Source organism: Lagopus muta, chromosome 5 (genome assembly GCF_023343835.1).
Source record: "Lagopus muta isolate bLagMut1 chromosome 5, bLagMut1 primary, whole genome shotgun sequence".
Classification (NCBI taxonomy): domain Eukaryota; kingdom Metazoa; phylum Chordata; class Aves; order Galliformes; family Phasianidae; genus Lagopus; species Lagopus muta.
Window position 1 is genome coordinate 65770917 of NC_064437.1, and position 17964 is coordinate 65788880.

At 42.1% G+C, this 17964-nt stretch overlaps 1 protein-coding gene across 3 annotated transcripts; it reads left to right on the top strand.

Annotated features, from left to right (window-relative positions):
• The first annotated feature begins 6097 nt into the window (after window positions 1–6097).
• Window positions 6098–17110, top strand: TCTN3 (tectonic family member 3). Of its 3 annotated transcripts, none has more exons than XM_048944010.1 (13): window positions 6099–6637; window positions 7305–7423; window positions 10794–10924; window positions 11234–11342; window positions 11418–11536; window positions 12407–12442; window positions 12822–12896; window positions 12989–13114; window positions 14218–14313; window positions 14564–14661; window positions 15308–15470; window positions 16251–16388; window positions 16846–17110. In XM_048944010.1, exons 1-13 carry the CDS (start codon window positions 6435–6437, stop codon window positions 17065–17067), a joined length of 1635 nt encoding a protein of 544 aa, XP_048799967.1. In that variant the 5' UTR covers window positions 6099–6434; the 3' UTR covers window positions 17068–17110. The 3 variants fall into 3 exon arrangements, with proteins under 3 accessions (XP_048799968.1, XP_048799967.1, XP_048799969.1); XM_048944012.1 differs by lacking the exon at window positions 6099–6637 and adding an exon at window positions 6648–7089; XM_048944011.1 differs by lacking the exon at window positions 12822–12896 and having other exon boundaries at window positions 6098–6637.
• Window positions 17111–17964: the final 854 nt, after the last annotated feature.

Genomic DNA, 17964 nt, shown 5'->3' on the forward strand with positions numbered 1-17964 from the left:
CAAGTCATGGTAATTGGGTAAAGTCTCTGGTCACTGGAAAAAAGGTAACATCACACCCATTTTTAAAAAGGGTAAATAAGATGACCCCGGGAACTACCAACCTGTCAGTCTCACCTCTGTGCTGGGGAAGATCATGGAGTAGATCCTCATGGAAGCTATGCACACAGAAGGCACGGAGGTGATACAGGAGAACCAGCATGGCTTCGCCAAGGGTAAATCCTGCTTGACCAAACCATGGCCTTTTATGATGGTGTCTGTGCATCAGTGGACAAGGAAAGAGCCACTGATGTCATCTATCTGGACTTCATTAAGGCCTTTGACACGTTACCCCAGAACATCCTTCTCTCCAAACTGGAGAGAGATGGATTTGATGAGTGGACTATTTGATGGACAAAGAACTGGCTGCAGGATTGAGTCCAGGGAGTGGTGGTCAGTGACTCAAAGTCTGTATGGAGATGTGTGTGGAAACTGTTGAGTCACAGCCTGAAGCACTGATTGAGCACCTGGGAAAGGACCAGGTCAGCCCTGAGAGCACAGCTAAGGCAATTCAGCTGTGTGACCAGAAGGGGTGGAGCCTGGCTGCACCTCTCTTAGACCTCATTTAAGGGCTGACTGCCACTGGGGAAGGTTTTTTTTCTGGAGGTCTCTTCCTGGAGGTGCTTTCCCCTGCAAACTTGGAATCTTCTGATATAGGTAAATAATCTTTCCTTCCTTTATTTTACTTTCCCATTGTGTTGTTCTTTTGTCATTATTATGATGTAATTGTCATTATTATGAAACATTTTTCCTGTCGTGTTGTTCTGGCCCACTGTTACTAGATGGATGAGTGGTGTTCCTCAGGGGGTGGCTGGGGCCAATACCCTTAAATATCTTCATCAGTGGCGGCAGGGTCAAATACATTCTCAGAAAGTTTGTTGATGATACTAAGCTGTGGCATGCATTTGACACACCAGAGGGTTGGGATGCTATTCAGAAGGCCCCAGACAGGCTTGAGCAGTAGATACAGGTAGATCTCATAAGGTTCACTATGTCTAAATATAAGATGTTGCACCTGGGTTGAGGCAGCCTTCATTACCAATACAAACTGGGAGATCAAAGGGTTAAGTGTAGCCTTGCCTGAAAAGACCTGGGGGTACTTACTGGTGGAGGGCAAGCTGGACATGAGCCAGCACTGTGCCCTCGCAGCCTTAAAGCCAGCTGTATCCTGGCCTGCATCAAAAGAAGTGTGGCCAGCAAGTTAAGGGAGGCCATCCCATCCCTATACTCTGTATTGGTGGGGCTCACCTGGAGTGCTGTGTCCAGATGAGGAGTCCTCAGAACAACCAAGATACAAACTGTAGGAGCATGTCTAGAGGAAGGCCACAAAAATGATCCCCAGAATCGAATGCTGCACTGAGGACAGGCTTTTTAGCCTGGGGAAGAGAAGGCTGTGAGGTGATCTGAGAACAGCCTATCAGTATCTAAAGGGGAGCTCCAGAGAAAGAAGGGAACAGAGTCTCTGTAGCAGGGTCTGTTGTGATCAAACAAGGGGAAACGGTGTTAAGTATGAAGAGGATAGATTCAGGTTAGATACAAGGAAAGTCTTTTACAATGAGGGTGGTGAGGCACTAGAAAAGGTTACCCAGTGATATTGTTGATGCCTCATCCCTAGAGACTTTCAAGGTGAAAGACATTGAAAAAAAGACATTGAGATTTTGGAAAGGGTCCAGAGGAGGGCGACTAAGATGATCAAGGGGCTGGAGCACCTCCCCTATGAGGACAGGCTGAGGGAGTTGGGCTTGTTCAGCCGGGAGAAGAGAAGGCTGCGGGGTGACCTCATTGCAGCCTATCAATACCTGAAGGGAACCTACACCCAGGAGGGGAGTAAACTCTTCAAAAGGGCTGACAACAGCAGGACTAGGGGAAATGGTTTTAAGTTGAAGGAGGGAAGATTTAGGTTGGATGTTAGGGGGAAGTTCTTTACTAGGAGAGTGGTTAGGCCCTGGAACGGGCTGCCCAGGGAGGTTGTGGATGCCCCGTCCTTGGACGTGTTTAAGGCCAGGTTGGACGGGGTCCTGGGCAACCTGATCTGAATGTGTATGTTTGGTGGCCCTGCTAGGCAGGGGGGTTGGAACTACATGATCCTTGGGGTCCCTTCCAACCCGGGTGATTCTGTGATTCTGTGTGAAGCTGGATAAGGCCCTGGGCAACCTGATCTAGCTGTGGTGTCCCTGTTCACTGCTGGGAGGCTGGGTTAGCTGGCCTTCGGAGCTCACTTGCAACTCAAAAGATTCTATGATGTTTTACAGCATTCCCAAATCTACTGTGATTTCCCTGGTTACAAATACCCACAGTCATGAACTACTACGTTTTGGCATCTGTTCTACCACATCTCTCTGTAAAGAGAGGAGAGTTCCAGCTATGGTAGCTTTGGGCATAGTAGCTTGTGTAATGAGAGTTCTTTGATTGCTTGCTCCAGGCAGTTTAATTCTAGACTACAAACACTGTGGACTGATGTCAGAACTTTTTGTTTATTAGTTTCTAGTAAACCTGTTGCTGCTCTTCTCTGCTTTTAGAGCTACATGCTCCTGTTATTCTTCTTGGACAGTCACCTACTACCTAAATTATGTTCCTGTGCTGAAATATTATCAATAAATTTAACATGATTTTTTTCTCCTCACATTTTTTTAGATTACATAAATTTTAGCTAAGCAATTCTTTTCGTGCTGAAATATATTACAGAATGTCATTTCTGTTATAAGAGCTAATTGATAATGTGATTTGTTATGTTGCTGAGACATAATTCAGAAAGTTATTTTAAAGCCGTTGATGCATGGAATAGCACTATCCTTTTAATATTTCTTGTACGAATGGATACTGCATAAGGGAATGATGTGGTGCCATGTAGATGAAATATTTTCAGAAGCTTTTATTCTTGTTGTTTGGGCTTGTGCCAATGTCTTTCTTGTCAAGAGCTCATACACCATGAGCTGTCTCATTTAATTTATGCTTGCTCATTAGGTGGCAGGAATTTTTCCTCCAAGTTGTGGAAAAATGTATTTTAATTTTTAAAAGCTCACAGTGAAATATTTGTGAGCATTCTCTAGAATGCTCCTTCCAAATGCTAAAACGTATTTTTATCAAGATTATTCATACAGTACTATTACTAGGACTTGTCTTTCTGAATGTGCTATTTGTATGAATGATTTAACAGAATCAAATCAGTATTTCATCATGGCTGTTTCCACTACAGTTGCTAGGGGTTACTCCTCCTACACAGTATTGGATGAAACCACCAGTCTTTGTGCAGTTTTTGTATTTGGAGGTAGGATTTTTGGTCCATTTATTGCATATTCAGTGTTAAAGAACAATAACCTTCAGAATTACACTTCTTATGATTACGCTATAATTTACTTTTTTTAAATCCACTGAAGGCAAGGAGCCTCCTGGGAGTCCAACATCTTAGGTTTCTACAACACAAACACACCTCTGTTTCTAACTGTTGAGCCACGCACTCAAAAGATTTATTTGGCTTTCTTTGCTGTCATCTGCTGACTCACTCTATGGGGGTTAAAAAAACAAGCAAACAAACTTGCTATTGTCAGTCCAGTTTGCTATGAGATGGTCTCACAATTTTTTTTCAGTTTTGAATCTTAGCTTCAACAAAGATTTACCCAGACCTCTGCACAGTCTGGTTGAAATACGACACAGTCATCATTCCATGAGCACAGAATGTATCTGAGAATCTCTCTATTTTCCTCTCCCAATCTATCCCATGATTTGAGAATCTCCTTGACTCGTGGTTGACTTCTAATTCTCACCTGATGGCGAAGTAACTGCACTATAAATTGTTTCCATCTGTTCTTGTGAATACAACCTAAACTATCTGTCATGTGCCATTTCTTGCAGCTGGGTAGGTTAGCTCTAAAATTCTAGAGTGAAAACTGTTGTACTTAGGCAAATGCTTCAAAATTGCTGAAAACATTTGTGTGTGATCGCAGAGGAAAATTTAAGACACATTTAGCTTCATATTTGCTGAGACTCTTTAGATATCTTGCAGTAAATTTAACTGAAAGTGAATTCTTTTAATATTTAAACTCATTTTTCATTCTTAAACTTTCTTTCACAATTTGAAAAACACCAGAAATATTAAGCTATTAGATGCATACTCAAATTAGGATCTGAAATAAAAATTTTCTAGAATGCTATTTCTCAACACTGTTGTTTTTTGTTTGTTTGGTTGGTTTGTTGCTTAGCTCCATTCACATCCCCTGTCTCTAAGAGATTAGCACTCTGAGCTCCAAAATTTTATTATCTGGGCTTCTAAATTCTTCGTCTAGGTAAGATGCAGTTTCTTATCCTCCTTAGTTAAGCCACCATTGTAAATTTACAAAGATATGTAAAATACATTAATTTGCCTATGCTCTTTTTTTCTTCATTCCTAATTTTACTGTATATTATTATTTTCCGGAAGTGACTCTTTATTTTTGTACCATCAGGAAATTCCATCATGTCATTGCAAACTGCTAGAAACACATAAAGGAAGAGAAGTTATCACTTCAGGTTCTAATTCCTGAAGTGATATTAGATATTAGATATCTTTTGGTGTCACTGCATGGATATCCACTGCCACCAAACAGAAGTACAGTTTATCACTTTATGTCCTTAGCTCTACTACTATTAAGGATTTTACTGAAATAAAAATTGGTATCTAGCAAAGAAATATAGGAAATATTCTCCTAATAGTCCAGGCCATTTCCTTATGACTACACTTCATAGACCTAATTTATTATTTTTCTAGTACTTCAGAAATTCCAATCAGATATTATATATACATATGTATGTTATTCAATTCTATTCTACTTAACCAGCATACGTTGCACGTTTGTAGGGATTTCATCCCAGATTCTCTGATTAGCATTTCCAAACAAGTAAAGCTTACAGATCCAGTGTTTCATGAGTAAGGCCATTACTCTTTACCAATGCTTTCTCATAAAGTACTGCTGTCAAAGTGCAAAGAAATTCTTGGTCGTGCTCATTCATCTTTCTGACAGAGCTTGTTGCAATGTAGTTAGGGATTAAATATCAAATATAAAAGGAAATATTTTTGGAGAAAAACACCTTAACATATTATTTCCATTAGTTTAGTACATAAAACCACAGTAGTAAACTACTGAATATGCCCAGTGTACCAGGATATTAGTGTTCTTTCTAACCTTTGCAGTCTTGTCTTTTTTTATACTAAAGTGCTATGAAAGGACAACAGTCATTTTTGAAGCACTTCAAATTTCTGGACTTTGCTATTTGGGGTTCAGGCTGATGGGAAGCTGATGAGACAGCAGTGTGCCTGGTAGCCAAAAGGGCCAACAGTACCTGCGGTGACCCAGGCCCAACACTGCCAGCCAGGCAAGTGAAGATATTGTCCCACTCTGCTCTGCGTGGTGCAGCCTCACCTCGAGCAGTGTGCTAACTTTTGGGCACCACAATATAGGCAGGCCTCAAAACTACTAGTATGTGTGCAAAAGAAAGCTATGAGGATGATGAAGAGTCTAAAGGGCAAGATGTATGAGGAGCAACTGAGGTCCGTTTGTTCAGCCTAAAGGAGGATGAAAGGGGGCCTCGTGATGGCCTGCAGTTCCTGCTCAGAGGACTGGAGGGGCTGGCACTGAACTCTGTTCTCTGGTGACAGCAGGACTCTGGGGAGCAGCATCAGGGAGGGGTCAGGTGAGCGTTAGGGAAAGGTTCTGCTCCAGAGAACCTTTGGTACAGGGTTCCAGAGAACCTTCCCAGGGCAGCGGACATAGCCCTGAGCTGCTGGAGCTCAAGGAACGTTTTGACACCACTCTCAGACACAGGGCTTGAGCTTGGGTGGTGCCAGGAGCTGTGACTCGATGACCCTTGTGGGTCCCTTCCCGTAAGGCACGTTCTATGCTCGTGTGATTTTACTGCAGCTGTTGTAAAGGGTTTTTTCCATTTCTGCATGGAATGAGATAGATCATAGACTTCTGCATGGCAAATCCTGAATCCAGTGAAATCAACGACAACGTTAAGTTTAAAATCTGACTCCGACTGATAGTATTATTTTATTGCCAACTCTCACGTATCAGGAAAAAAAAAAAAAAGAGAGAGAAGTGGAGATTGAGTCACCGGGGCTCCCAGGCGATGAGGCCGAGCACCTCGCACCGCATCCGTCCCAGCCGAGGCGCCCGCTGCAGAGTCGGGAGACACCGCCGCCGTTCGGGCTCACCCGGGCCGCACGGCAGCCACCATTCCGGCTTCCGGACGGCGCCGCGCTCGGCTCCAAGCTTCCCGCCGAGCACCACCGACCCGCGCAGAGCAAGCGCCGCACAACCAAGAAGGAAAATCACCCGGCGCGCCGGAATCCGTGGGCCGGAAGCCGGAGCGGGCGACGGTAGCGCCGGGCCGGAAGCGGGGGCGCGTTTCTCAGCGACGACATGAGCGGGGCGCGGGAGGTGCTGTTCGCCCTGCTGCTGGCGGCTGAGCTCGCCGCCGGGGGTCCGCGCGAGGCGGCGGCTCCGCACCGAGCCTCTGCCGCCCGCGCGGTCCGCGGCGGCGCCCGGAGCCCCCCGCTCGTCGCCGGAGGTTTAGCCGGCCGCCCGCCCGGCGCCGCTGGTTCGTCCCGCCTCGTCGGCGGCAGGTGGGCGGGGGCGGTGTCCCACCGCCGCGGGTTCCGGCCGGGCCGCGGAGCCGAGGGAGCTCTGGGCAGCCGCGGTGCAGCACCGTTAGCGCTGTCGCCGCGTTTGTCGCGCGCCTCCCGGGAGGCGGCTCGGTTCCGCGGCGGGTCCCAAAAAAGCTCTTGGTGCCGGTTGCGAACGGCCTGCATGAAACTGGGCTTGGGCACCTCGCCGTACGGCTTTTGGTGGAAAACGGGGGGGCCTTAGGAAAGAAGGATTCGTATTCGACTGGAACTGGAAAAGCAATTATGGAATGAAGGATGCTGTCAGAAGAAGAAAATTTCAGCTACTTGGACATAAAGAGCTATGGGAAAACAACATGGGTTGTAGTTGGGAAAGAACCTGGAGGAGCTGTAATATGTGGATGCTGAACTTAACCGTTTATTGTTAAGCAGTGCCAGAATGTTTTCTGAATGTACGGAGTTGAGTGTAAATGCACGTATGTGGAGTGTATCCACAGTTACTGCTGTGGGGGAGGCGGCCTTCTGAAATTGACCAATGCAAATTGTACAGTGACTTGTGTGAGCAGGTTAATGGTAATACTGTTGGTATTTAGTAAGGTTGAAAGTTAAATATTGCAAGAAAATACTATTTAATTGACTTCTGGTGGATGGGGGGGTTTGTTTGCAGGTCTGTGAATCAAGTGTGTGTGGAAAAATCACTCATATTCAGAGCTAATATTCCTTACCATACTGATATCATTGCTGTCTCTGATGGACCTGATCTGTTCTGTGTGCAGCTGGATGAACGTAAGTAACTTTTCTTTCTGTTAAGCTAATTCTAATATAGCCTCTGCATAAAAGATCTGAAACTTGTGTTATAGTTGTTACAGGAACTACAGCAGCCAAAATACTAATTAGTAAGACCATAGGGAATCATGATTCCATCACCAAGGACAAAAAAAATAATTTTGCTCTTTTTAAGGGTGATGTCTCTCTGACTAAATGTAAAAGAGCCTGTATCAGCCACTCGGTTGAGATACCTTAGTTTGCTACCCTTAGAACAGAAAATAAATGTTGACATTCAAAATGTACTCCTGTTATACTTTTCAGAAGGTGGTTTCTGATCATGTCTTGCATTAGTTTTTTCTCTTGCTTATTTCCATACTTTCTTCTTCACTGGGATCCGTTTTTCTTGCTTTTGCAGTTTTTCTCAGTGCTCCTTTTTGCTGTCTAAAGGTAGAGTTTCACATTTGTCGTAGTATGATGGGCAGCGTGACTGCTCACCACGTACCCGACAATTCGTCCTGACCTTGTGCCTCATGTCTAACAATCGTATGTATGTCTGGCTGAGTTAAGCAGTCAGGCTTGATCTAGCTTTTGAAGGAGAGACTGGTGCTGTCTTGTTTTCAGCTGAGATACAGCTCATTTTCTTGCTAGTGGCTGATAGCGTGCTGTGTTTGGATATAAAGTGAAAATAATGTTAATAACAGGCTAGCATTTCAGTTGTTTGTTAACAGTGTTTACCTTGAGTCTTGGCTTTTTATGCTGCCTTGCTATCCAGCATTAGGAGGCTGGGAGTGCACTAGAAACTGAAGACAGCTGACCCAAATGACCTGAAGGGGTATTCCATACCATGTTGCATCATGCTGAACAGTAAAACTGGGGGAGAAGTTAGTCAGATAAATATAGTTGGCCAACTATTTATCTCAGCTAATGAGTTCTAAATTTCTCACAGTTCAATCTTTTCCGATTCTCTCCTCCATCTCACTGCGGGAAGGGGTGAGTGAATAGCTTTGTGGTGCTTGCTAGGCAAGCAAGTGGTAAGAAAGCTGTTCTAGTTACCTATTTTTGTAAAACTTATATGGAACTTACTATTCCTTGGGCCTCTGAGCAGGTATGCTCTTTGCTGAGTAAAAAACTGGCTAGATGGCCAGGCTTAAAGAGTGGTAGTGAATAGAGTTAAATCCAGATAGCAACCAATCACTAGTGTGGTGTTCACCAGTAGGTCAATATTGGGGCTGCCTTGTTTAATATCTTTATTGATTATCTGGACAAGAGGATTGAGTGCACTTTCAGTAAATGTGCAGATGACACCAAGTCAATCTGCTTGAGAGCAGGGAGACCCTACAGAGGGATCTGGATAGGCTGAACTGATGGTCTTGTTAAAGCTCATATAACTGGACTCAGCCCAAGTGCCAGGTCTTGCACTTCAGTCACAACATGCATTGCTACAGGCTTGGGCAGAGTGGCTGGAAAGCTGTGTGGAGAAAAAGGATCTTGGGGTGTTAGTTGACAGAAAGCTGAACGTGAGCCAGCACCATGCTCCAGTGGCCAAGAAGGCTGATGGAATCCTGGCTTGCATCAGAAATAGTGCAGTCAGCAAAGCAGGGAGGGGATTGTCCCTCTGTCATCTTGAGTGCTTTATTCAGTTCTTGGCCCCTCACTAGAAAAAGGCATTGAGGCCCTGGATCACGTCCAGAGAAGGGCAATGAAACTGTGAGGGGTTTGGAGCACAGGTCTTATGAGGAGTGGCTGAGGGAACTGGGACTGTGTAGTCTAGAGAAGAGGAGGTACACCTTATCACTCTGTACAACTCCCTAGAAGGAGGTAGTGAGGTAAGGGTCAGCCTCTTTTCCCAGGTAACAGCAATAGGATGACAGGCAATAGCTTCAAGTTGTGCCAGGGGAGGTTTGAGTTGGATATAAGGAAAACTTCCTTTTCCAAAAGAGTGGTGATGCATTAGAACGGGCTGCCCAGGGAGGTGGTGGAGTCACCATCCTTGGAGGTTTTCAAGAAGAGGGTAGAAGCTGCACTGAGTTACATGGTCAAGTGTGGTCACAAGCATGGGTTTATGGTAGGTCATCTTTGTGGTCTTTCCAGCCTTAATAGTTCTATGATATTTTATGTCTGTCTCCATGCCCCCTCCCCACCTCCCTGCCCCCCCCCCCCCCCCCCCCAAAGAAAGTGGTTTTACTAATGCTTTTTGTCAGATGTAAGAAAGCTTTTATTTGGTTGATGCTTTCTCTGTTTAAGGACTATCTACTTGGCCCTTGAACAGCAGAATTGCACAGAGAGCTTAATTTCCTTTAATTTTTTTGTTCTTAAATCAACTGAATACCTAAGTCCTTTTTGGTACTAAACTACCTGTTGTGGGTATGATTTGGAATCTTCAATGTTTATGAAAGATGTTTTATTTGCATGCATTAGAAAGCATACTGGTTGAACAAGTCTATATGTTGTATCATTAATCATTTGCTATTTAGAGACGTAGTGTTTTAGCAGTAATAATTTAATATAGCATTGTAACAGTTCTGAATATTGATGGGCAAGGAAGATATCACTCTGAGATATGAGTAGGAGTTTGTCTTTTAAGGATGTCTATTCACTGTTTATACTTTAAAGTTTGTTCAACATTATTTTTAATCAATTTAATGTTCTTGCTGATTTCACATACTAATAGTGTTTTGACATAAAAATGTCAGATGAGTGTAACTTGGACACTTCACAAAACGAAGAGCACATATTAGGACAGTTGTCTTAAATAATTTTCATTATTTCACTAGATCACATTTGTATATTAACACATTTTTCATGAAACATTACAAATTACTACTCATTATGTCATCTTGTTCATAGCTGGTATTACCCTGTGTAGGGAACCTGTTGGGTTACAGCATTAACTGGTGATTGAGCACCTCAAGTGGTGTACCTGGCCTTGGGAGCACAGGCAGATTGTTTGCAGCTGTGCTTCCCAAGAGACCAGAAGGGGTGGACCCAGGGTGGAGCTACCCTAGCTCATGTAATGGCTAGCTACTGAAGGAAGAATGTCTCTTGGACCTAGGCTGCTTCCTGGGAAGGAGTGCTGTATAGCCAGCGATCTCCTTCACCAGTTGAGTGAGTTCATCTCTTCTTTCTGTATGTGCCTATTGGCCTACCTTGTGATGTGCTTAGTGAACACTTTGCTTGGTATCACCAAGAACCTGTCAGAAGCAGTTTCTTTTCTTCATGAGTAGAGCACCCTGTTAGCAATTAATTGATACATGGCACTATATAGCTTATAACTATATAGCCAGAAATTAATGAAATCGTCACTTTTAAAATATTGGAATGTTTACTTTTCCTTAGAATTCTTTTCTAGTAATTTGAATGTTGATGGATTTTTTTTTCCAACCTTTAGCAAAACTGAACTATTTCCAACAGCCAAGGTGCATCAAAGAATCTGATTTTCCGAAGCTCTTGAGGAAGCATGGCAGGCACTCTTTCTTAGCGCAATCACAAGTCCAGCCGTCATTCTCTGCATTTTACCGAGTGAGTTGAGAGAAAATGCCAACCGGCTTGCAGGTATACCTTGGCTGTAGCTGTCTGTAATGAGACCTAATGAGAACAAATTCAAAGATCCTTTGTATTTTTCTACCTTTTAAACCATGTTTTATTTCAGTTCTTTTCCTTACTGTGTAAAATGTTTCTAATTAGTGTTCTTCTATTTAAAAGTTTGTACAGCCCTTTAAACAAAACTGTGTGCAGAGGAGAAGTTCAGGTTTGCCTCTTTGCCCTGATGTCATCATCTTGAACTTGGTCTTACCATTCCACAGTAATGTTTCCAAATTGTCTTTTCAGGCTGGCGATCCAATCCTAATCTACTTTGATTCGTTATCTATACTGAGTGTGCTTAAACAGCCAGTAAAAATGGGAGTCAGTGGACTTTGTGTAGATGGAAATCCAGCTGGTTAGTAAAAGAAAAGGCATTTCTGAGCTTTATGTGCTTCTGTTTTCTCTTATTTGATGTCATCTCTTAACTCAGGCTTCCTGGAAAGTGAAAGCACAAGCTGTATTCGCATGTTCACAAACCTGAGCAGGAGCTGTATCAGTGACCCTGCCCTAAATGCTGCCTCCTACTACCGTGACTTTGCAGTACTAAAGGTGTGTGTCTTATTTTTTTCCCTTTTGTTCAATGCCGTGTTTGCTTGACTTACTGCTGTCATCCATTTCAACTTCATGTAACTTGGAAAAGGCTACTTGATGTGTAGTATCCCCTTGATCTTCTCATTATGCCCTTCTTGCTAGAAATCCTGTTGAAAATGTCCCCGATCAGTGGTAAGCCATTACTTAAATGTGCTTTGTAATAATAAACTTCAGTTATTAGAAAGTACTTAGTGCATATAACAGCTATTTCATTGATATTTCATATTTTATGGTTTAAGTACAATGCTTACATTTTAAATAGACCACTTATAAAAAATATTTTTACCTCTCTTCCATCAACTTGATCAACAAAGTAAAGCATATTCTCAGGAAATAGCGAAGGTTGTGGGGGTTTTTTTGTTTGTTTGGTTTTTTTTTTTTTGGTTACAGTATGTTTTCTGTGAAATCCCATCTAATCCCAGTTGTCATATAAGCTTTATTTCACAGAATCACAGAATGATTGAAGTTTCTGTGCCTGCTTGGTTACTGATGGCAAAACTTAATTTTTCCTCAAATAGATGCTATAGTAGGTACTTCATTCCACAAGGGAAAGCCCCAGGGACAGATAGAAGATGCTAGTAATATTTTCAGTTTGTTGACAGGGCCAGGAATAAATGCTGTCTTCTGTTCTTCTAAAAATACATTTTTTTAATAGTATATCTATATTTTTATCTATGGATGACAAGTTTTACACACCTTAAATAAGTCCAATGACTTTTATCACTGAAATACCTAGGATGTATTTTGTTGGTCTTGTGATTTTACTTGCAAACTTGGAAAATCTGTTGGTTTCTGGTGCTGTATTTTCAGCTTGTTTTTTTTCCCTAGGTTCCAATCCATGACACCATTGCAGAGTCCATGAAGGTCAGTCTCTTTTGCCAGTGAAAGTAACTTCTGCTTCTGAAATTAAATATTGCGAATAGTAGACTTCGTGATAATACTCATGGTTTGAGAACTTGAGAAGAGGGGGAACATTTGGTGTCAGAAGTAAGACTCCATGTAAGAAAGTTTCATGTTACAGACAAAAATACAGGGATATAAGGCAATGACCTTTTAAATGATTGAGCACAGATGGCATTGGAATCAGGGATTTGGCAAAAAGTCAAAGTGGCATCTGGAACAGTGGTCTGTTCCCAGATCACAGCTGCAGCAGGGAGGTAAATCTTGGTTGGAAAAGCAGTGGAAAAGAGTAAGACGTGCTCTTTTTAAACAACTGTTACTCACTAATAACTTTATTCTCCAGGTAAGGATCAGCCCAGTTGGACCACCTGGAGCTCCCTACATGGAAGATAACATATGTAACAATGCTGTTTCTGAAGTATCTTGACCTTTTTATCTTAGTCTCAATGCTAACTTCAAGTTGTTACCCTATTGCTTTGTCTCTGAATCTTCTCTGGATTGGACTTTCAGGTGATCTATGAGATAGAATTTAATGGTACCCATGGGATTCAGAGTGTGTCTGCCCGGTTCAAAGTGACCAGCATCTCTGGGAGCTCTGGATTCTCACTGCAGCAGCGCTTCACTTTGCGTTTTTGGGTCAGTGTCCCAGTCTTTCCCAGGTTGTTGTCAAGTTTGTGTTCTGTGACTTTTGACCCAATTCTGTACGGAAGAGATGAGAATAGTGCAGTGCTATAGTGCTATGATAACACCATCTGCCGAAGAAAGTAGGAGATGCCTCTGCTCTTAAGTAAATTACACTAGTAGAATAAACTCTCTTTAAGTAAGCAACTTTGAAAGGACCGATTATTTTGATCTGGCTGGGTTGGATTAGTTTGGTTTTGGTTGGTTTATGTTAAGTTACTTGTATTGGTTGTTTTTGGTGGGCAGAAGAGGAGAGAGAGGGTCAGGGTCATCAGCACAGTATCAGAATATATATATCAGAATATATAACTACCAGAAAGGAAAAGGTTGGAGCTAATACTGTGTCTGAGATGTTCAGTGTTTGTGAACAAAATTGGTAGGTTTATTCCAGGTACTGAACTTTGTGCAGTGGGAATGAGATTTACTTTGGAGGGGGTCGACTGCTGGGAGATAGTAATGTGTTCTGAAGTTTATAAACTTTCTCCTATAGAGACGATGCAAAGTTGGATAAACGGTGCCCCATAGGAGTTAATAAGTGTGCATTGCAACCTTGTTGAATTTATTCTGTCAGTCTGTCTCCATAAAGTGATTTAGAGGTGGTGTCTCTAAGAATCTAGGTTTGTTCTGCAGATCATCTTTAGAATTGCCCAAAGTTATTTATTTGCTTCCTTAGACAGAAATGCTGAGCAACTGACTCTCAAAAACTGCCCTGGCAGAGTCCACACTTCAGGATAATGACATCTAGTCGGCTTGGATTGTTTGTTTGGGGTTTTTTGTTTTGTTGTCATTGCTTGGTTTTGTTTACCTCCTGGACTACGAATTAGCTTGTCAGGTAAAAAAAGACTGTTTGAAATCAAACAGTGGAGGCTTCAGTAGCATATAATGTTCAGATATTCAGTCATTCAAAAAAAAAAAAAAAAGGTTAAGTCTACTTTTCCAAGAATGCAAATTTACTCTCCTGAGATGAACAGATCTAATTAATACTCATGTTTTTCTCTCTTTTTTTTTTTTTTTAACATTTTTTTCATGCTTTGTTTCTTTTCTTTGCCTCTTTGTAGACCAGGATGCTTTCTCATACACTGCCTAGAAGTGGAAACCCTGGTTATATCACTGGAGCACCACTACTGATTGCAAATGGAAGTACAGTGCAGCACGTATCCTTTGTGCTGTTGTGTTTTCTGTCATTGGGTTTCTTGACTTCTGTTACTATGTTGCTTGGACTTCTGAGATTGCACCTTTGCCTGTGAGGGCATACTTCAGTATAACTGCAGCCTGCAATAAGCTTTTTGGTCAGGGCTGAATTGTAGACCTGTGATAGTATAAAGGAGGAATGTGCAGTAAGAAGATTGTTAAATACAAATCAAGTGTCCTTTGTGATCTGCTTCTTGACATGCAGATTGTTAGATGAGCATTCTGCAGAGTGAGGGTGATGGCAGTTGCTCGCAGTTTCTGAGACACACAGTACGATTTGGAAGCAATATGAGGACTGGCTGCAAACTCAGGTAAGAACACGATCTGTGGTCACCCTTTCACTTTTCCTGAAACGTCTAGGAGGCATGGAGTCACTTGGCACCTTTTTCTGTAGTTTTCACTTACTTCCGTGGAGCCAAGGTCTTTAAGACCAAGACCTCTTTAAGGTCACCCATGGTTTTAATACAGATCTTTCATATGAAACCTAAGAAGACTAGACTGTTGGAGGGATGGTGAAATTCTAGAACAGTTTGAACGTGAGAGATGATCTAGTAGGAAATCTTCAGGCTTTGGTCTGGCAACATGTTGCAGAGAAGAGTAAAGTTATTTGAAAAGTGAATTATAATAGAACCTTAAAAAAGGATTATTCTGATTTGGTTTATTATTTCGTTGGTGAAAGATCAGGAAGTAATGTCAGGAAGACATTTCAGGTGAAATGTCGAAGAATACTGACAGCTTTTTAGCCATCATTGAGGTGGTAAGATGGCTAAGAAGCTGTCAGTATTCTTCGTGTTATCCTGCCATGCTGTTCACCCTTTTCTTTGCAGAAACAATTGAAAGTTTGCTCATCAGAAGAACAGAAGAAATGCTTGTTGCTGAGGAAGGCTGTTGATGCCATCTGCTTCTGTCTTGGAAAGCCCTTTAGGTAAAGCTGTTACTTTTTTTTCCTCGTTCTAGGCTAACACAAGTGGAAAAAAGTAATTGCAGTTACATCCAGCTAAAGTTATATGAGGCTTTTCAGGGGATGAACCAAGCAGAGGACCTTGCTATAATTGGTAGTGCTCGTTCAAGCCAAGAAGAAGAGTGGGTGACCATTCTGATCCAGAACTGCAGTGTACAGGTAATATAAATGCAAGAAGACAATCTGAATATCTTTTTCATATCTTTGTTTTAGTTTGAGAGGTGTGAATAATGTAAAAAAAAAAAAAAAAAAAAAAAAAGAACCTGCTTGTTCATCAAGGCTAGTTTTATTTGTGTGGTAATGCACTGGCTTTCAGGAGTCTTAATACTCATAAATGCTCATATTTATTAGTGTTCATATCGTTAGGATATTTACTAAACAACAAAAAACTCATAGATTTAATCTCTCTTGATTCCTTGTAATGGTATTTAAATAGCCAAGAAGAGTTTAATGCTTAATCTGCTGTTGTACTGGTTAATTTTCTGACTGTGTTCTAAGATTAATACAAGCTGTTTATTCCAATGATGATTCCTTTACATTCCAAAAATGATGCTTCTGTTACCATCTTTTCTGATTTTTTTTTTGATGTTTCTAGTGATATATAAATATTGCCAAACTAAAGCTAAGAGCTTGCAATCCAAGTGCTTGTTGGGGAGGCAAATTTTGTTTTAATAATTATTCATCTATTAGAAGGTGTCCTCATAGAAGGCAAAATCCAAGTGATAGAGGTGAGATAAATTCTGTCTGGAAATTAGATGACAGTGAGATGGATACAGCTCTAAAACAGGCAGCTGACCTGACAAGAAGTTATGGGGTTAGTCCTGAAGTGATTGAGATTCTGAGACTTTTGCTACCTGAAGTATTGAGTTTTGATCATAATGGTCCTTTTTAACATTTAAATTACTGTATTAAGATGTTTGGGTTACATTTTATTTTCAGACTGAGAATTGCAGTTCCTGTTGCATGATTCCTGTGACTCTGGATATGCAGATATTGTGGACTAAGATGGGTCTCCTGTCCAACCCACAAGCTCAAATATGGGGTGTACGGTACTTTTATCAGTGTCAATCCCTAAAGGTATGGGATTTCAAGTATTTCAAATCCTTCTCTCATGTAGCAGTATGAAATGGATTCACAGATTATTTAAGAACCAAGGTATCAAGTGGTCTTGATTTTGAGGAGTTGATCTACCAAGTTTTAGAAGTGGTTTGGCTACAGTGGCAAGAGTTTGATTTAACTGATCTGTAGAGGAAGCTGATTTATGGCTTTGGTGATTAATGTTCACAGTCAGTTGTACAGGTAGAAGAGGTACTTTCTTTTCAATCACAAGCCACTTCAAATTAAGGAGTCAAAACCTTAAATTAAGTTCAGTGTAAAGTAAGAGTTATAAAAGTTCAGTAGCTGTGTATGTCTTGTCCCTTAAAACCTTGTGGAGCACACAAGCTGTTTCAAGAGTCCATTACAGAACTTACCTTGGAGATGCATCTTTTGCATTAGGCATGCTGAATTCTTTCTACTTTACATTTTGTTACAGTCCCTAAGCACAAGCTTGGTGCCTTTGACAACTGTTGTTACCTTCACTGAAATGACGGAATGGCCAGAACCTCCACGTGGCCTGCCCAAAGTACACTGGAAACTCCCATTTGACTTTTTTTTTCCATTCAAGATGGTGCTGAATATTGAAAGAAGTTACAGAGATGATTTGACTGCCTACTTTGTTGTGATTCTAATATTGTGTAGTATTCTCTGCTGTTGAAGAGAGTCAAATAGATGAAACCTGTATAAATTCACTTACTGAACTTTAAGTGCATTTGTGGTGTGATCCAGATTGTAAACTGTTCATCAGATTCTTATACTGTCCATCCTATCTTATGTGCTTTCTGTTGATGGATTAACGCACTTGATTAGTTTCTGTCCCATGTCTTCTCATTCTCCTGTTCTCCATGTACACAATCTTTAAACCTCTTTGAAGTGAAATTCTTAAAGGAAGGGGTAATTGAGAGATGTTGCAAGAATGAGGAGCAGGAAGGAGGAAGTTAAAATGAACTTGTTTCCAGAAACCGAGTGCTTTCAGGGAATGTAGAGAGAGGACTGGAGTTAAGACTTATATGTTGGATCATAGACTGGTTTGGGTTGGAAGGGACCCTAAAGAACTAGATCTTGCTGTAGGCAGGAACACCAACACCTCCTTCTAGACCAAGTTGCTCACAGCCCCATCCAGCCTGGCCTTGAATGCTCCCAGGGAGGGAGCATCCACAGTCTCCTTGGTCAACCCGTTCCAGTGTCTCACCACCTTCACAATACTGAATTTCTTCCTGATATCTAGTCTAAATCGACCCTCTTCCAGTTTAAAGCCACTTCCCCTTGTCCTGTTGCTATATGCTCCTACACTAAATCCCTCCCTAGCTTTTCCGTGGGCACCTTTTGGGCCGCTAGAAGGTCTCCCTGCTGCCTTCTCTTCTGCAGCCTGAAGAGCCCCATGTCTCTCAGCCCGGCCTTGCAGGCAGGTGCTGCAGCCCTCGGATCGTCTTCGTGGTCCTCCTCTGGACCCGCTCCAGCAGCTCCAGTCCTCCTTGTGTTGGGGGCCCAGAACTGGACGCAGTGCTCCAGGTGGGGTCTCCCGAGAGCAGAGCAGAGGGGCAGAATCACCTCC

What these genes read in the sequence shown, in the direction of transcription:
- TCTN3 (XM_048944010.1), top strand. Translation starts at nt 6,435, where the DNA reads ATGAGCGGGGCGCGGGAGGTGCTGTTCGCCCTGCTGCTGGCGGCTGAG. An exon ending in CCATTGCAGAGTCCATGAAG is followed by an intron (nt 12,443 to 12,821) that starts GTCAGTCTCTTT and finishes TTTATTCTCCAG; the next exon opens with GTAAGGATCAGCCCAGTTGG. An exon ending in ATCAGTGTCAATCCCTAAAG is followed by an intron (nt 16,389 to 16,845) that starts GTATGGGATTTC and finishes ATTTTGTTACAG; the next exon opens with TCCCTAAGCACAAGCTTGGT.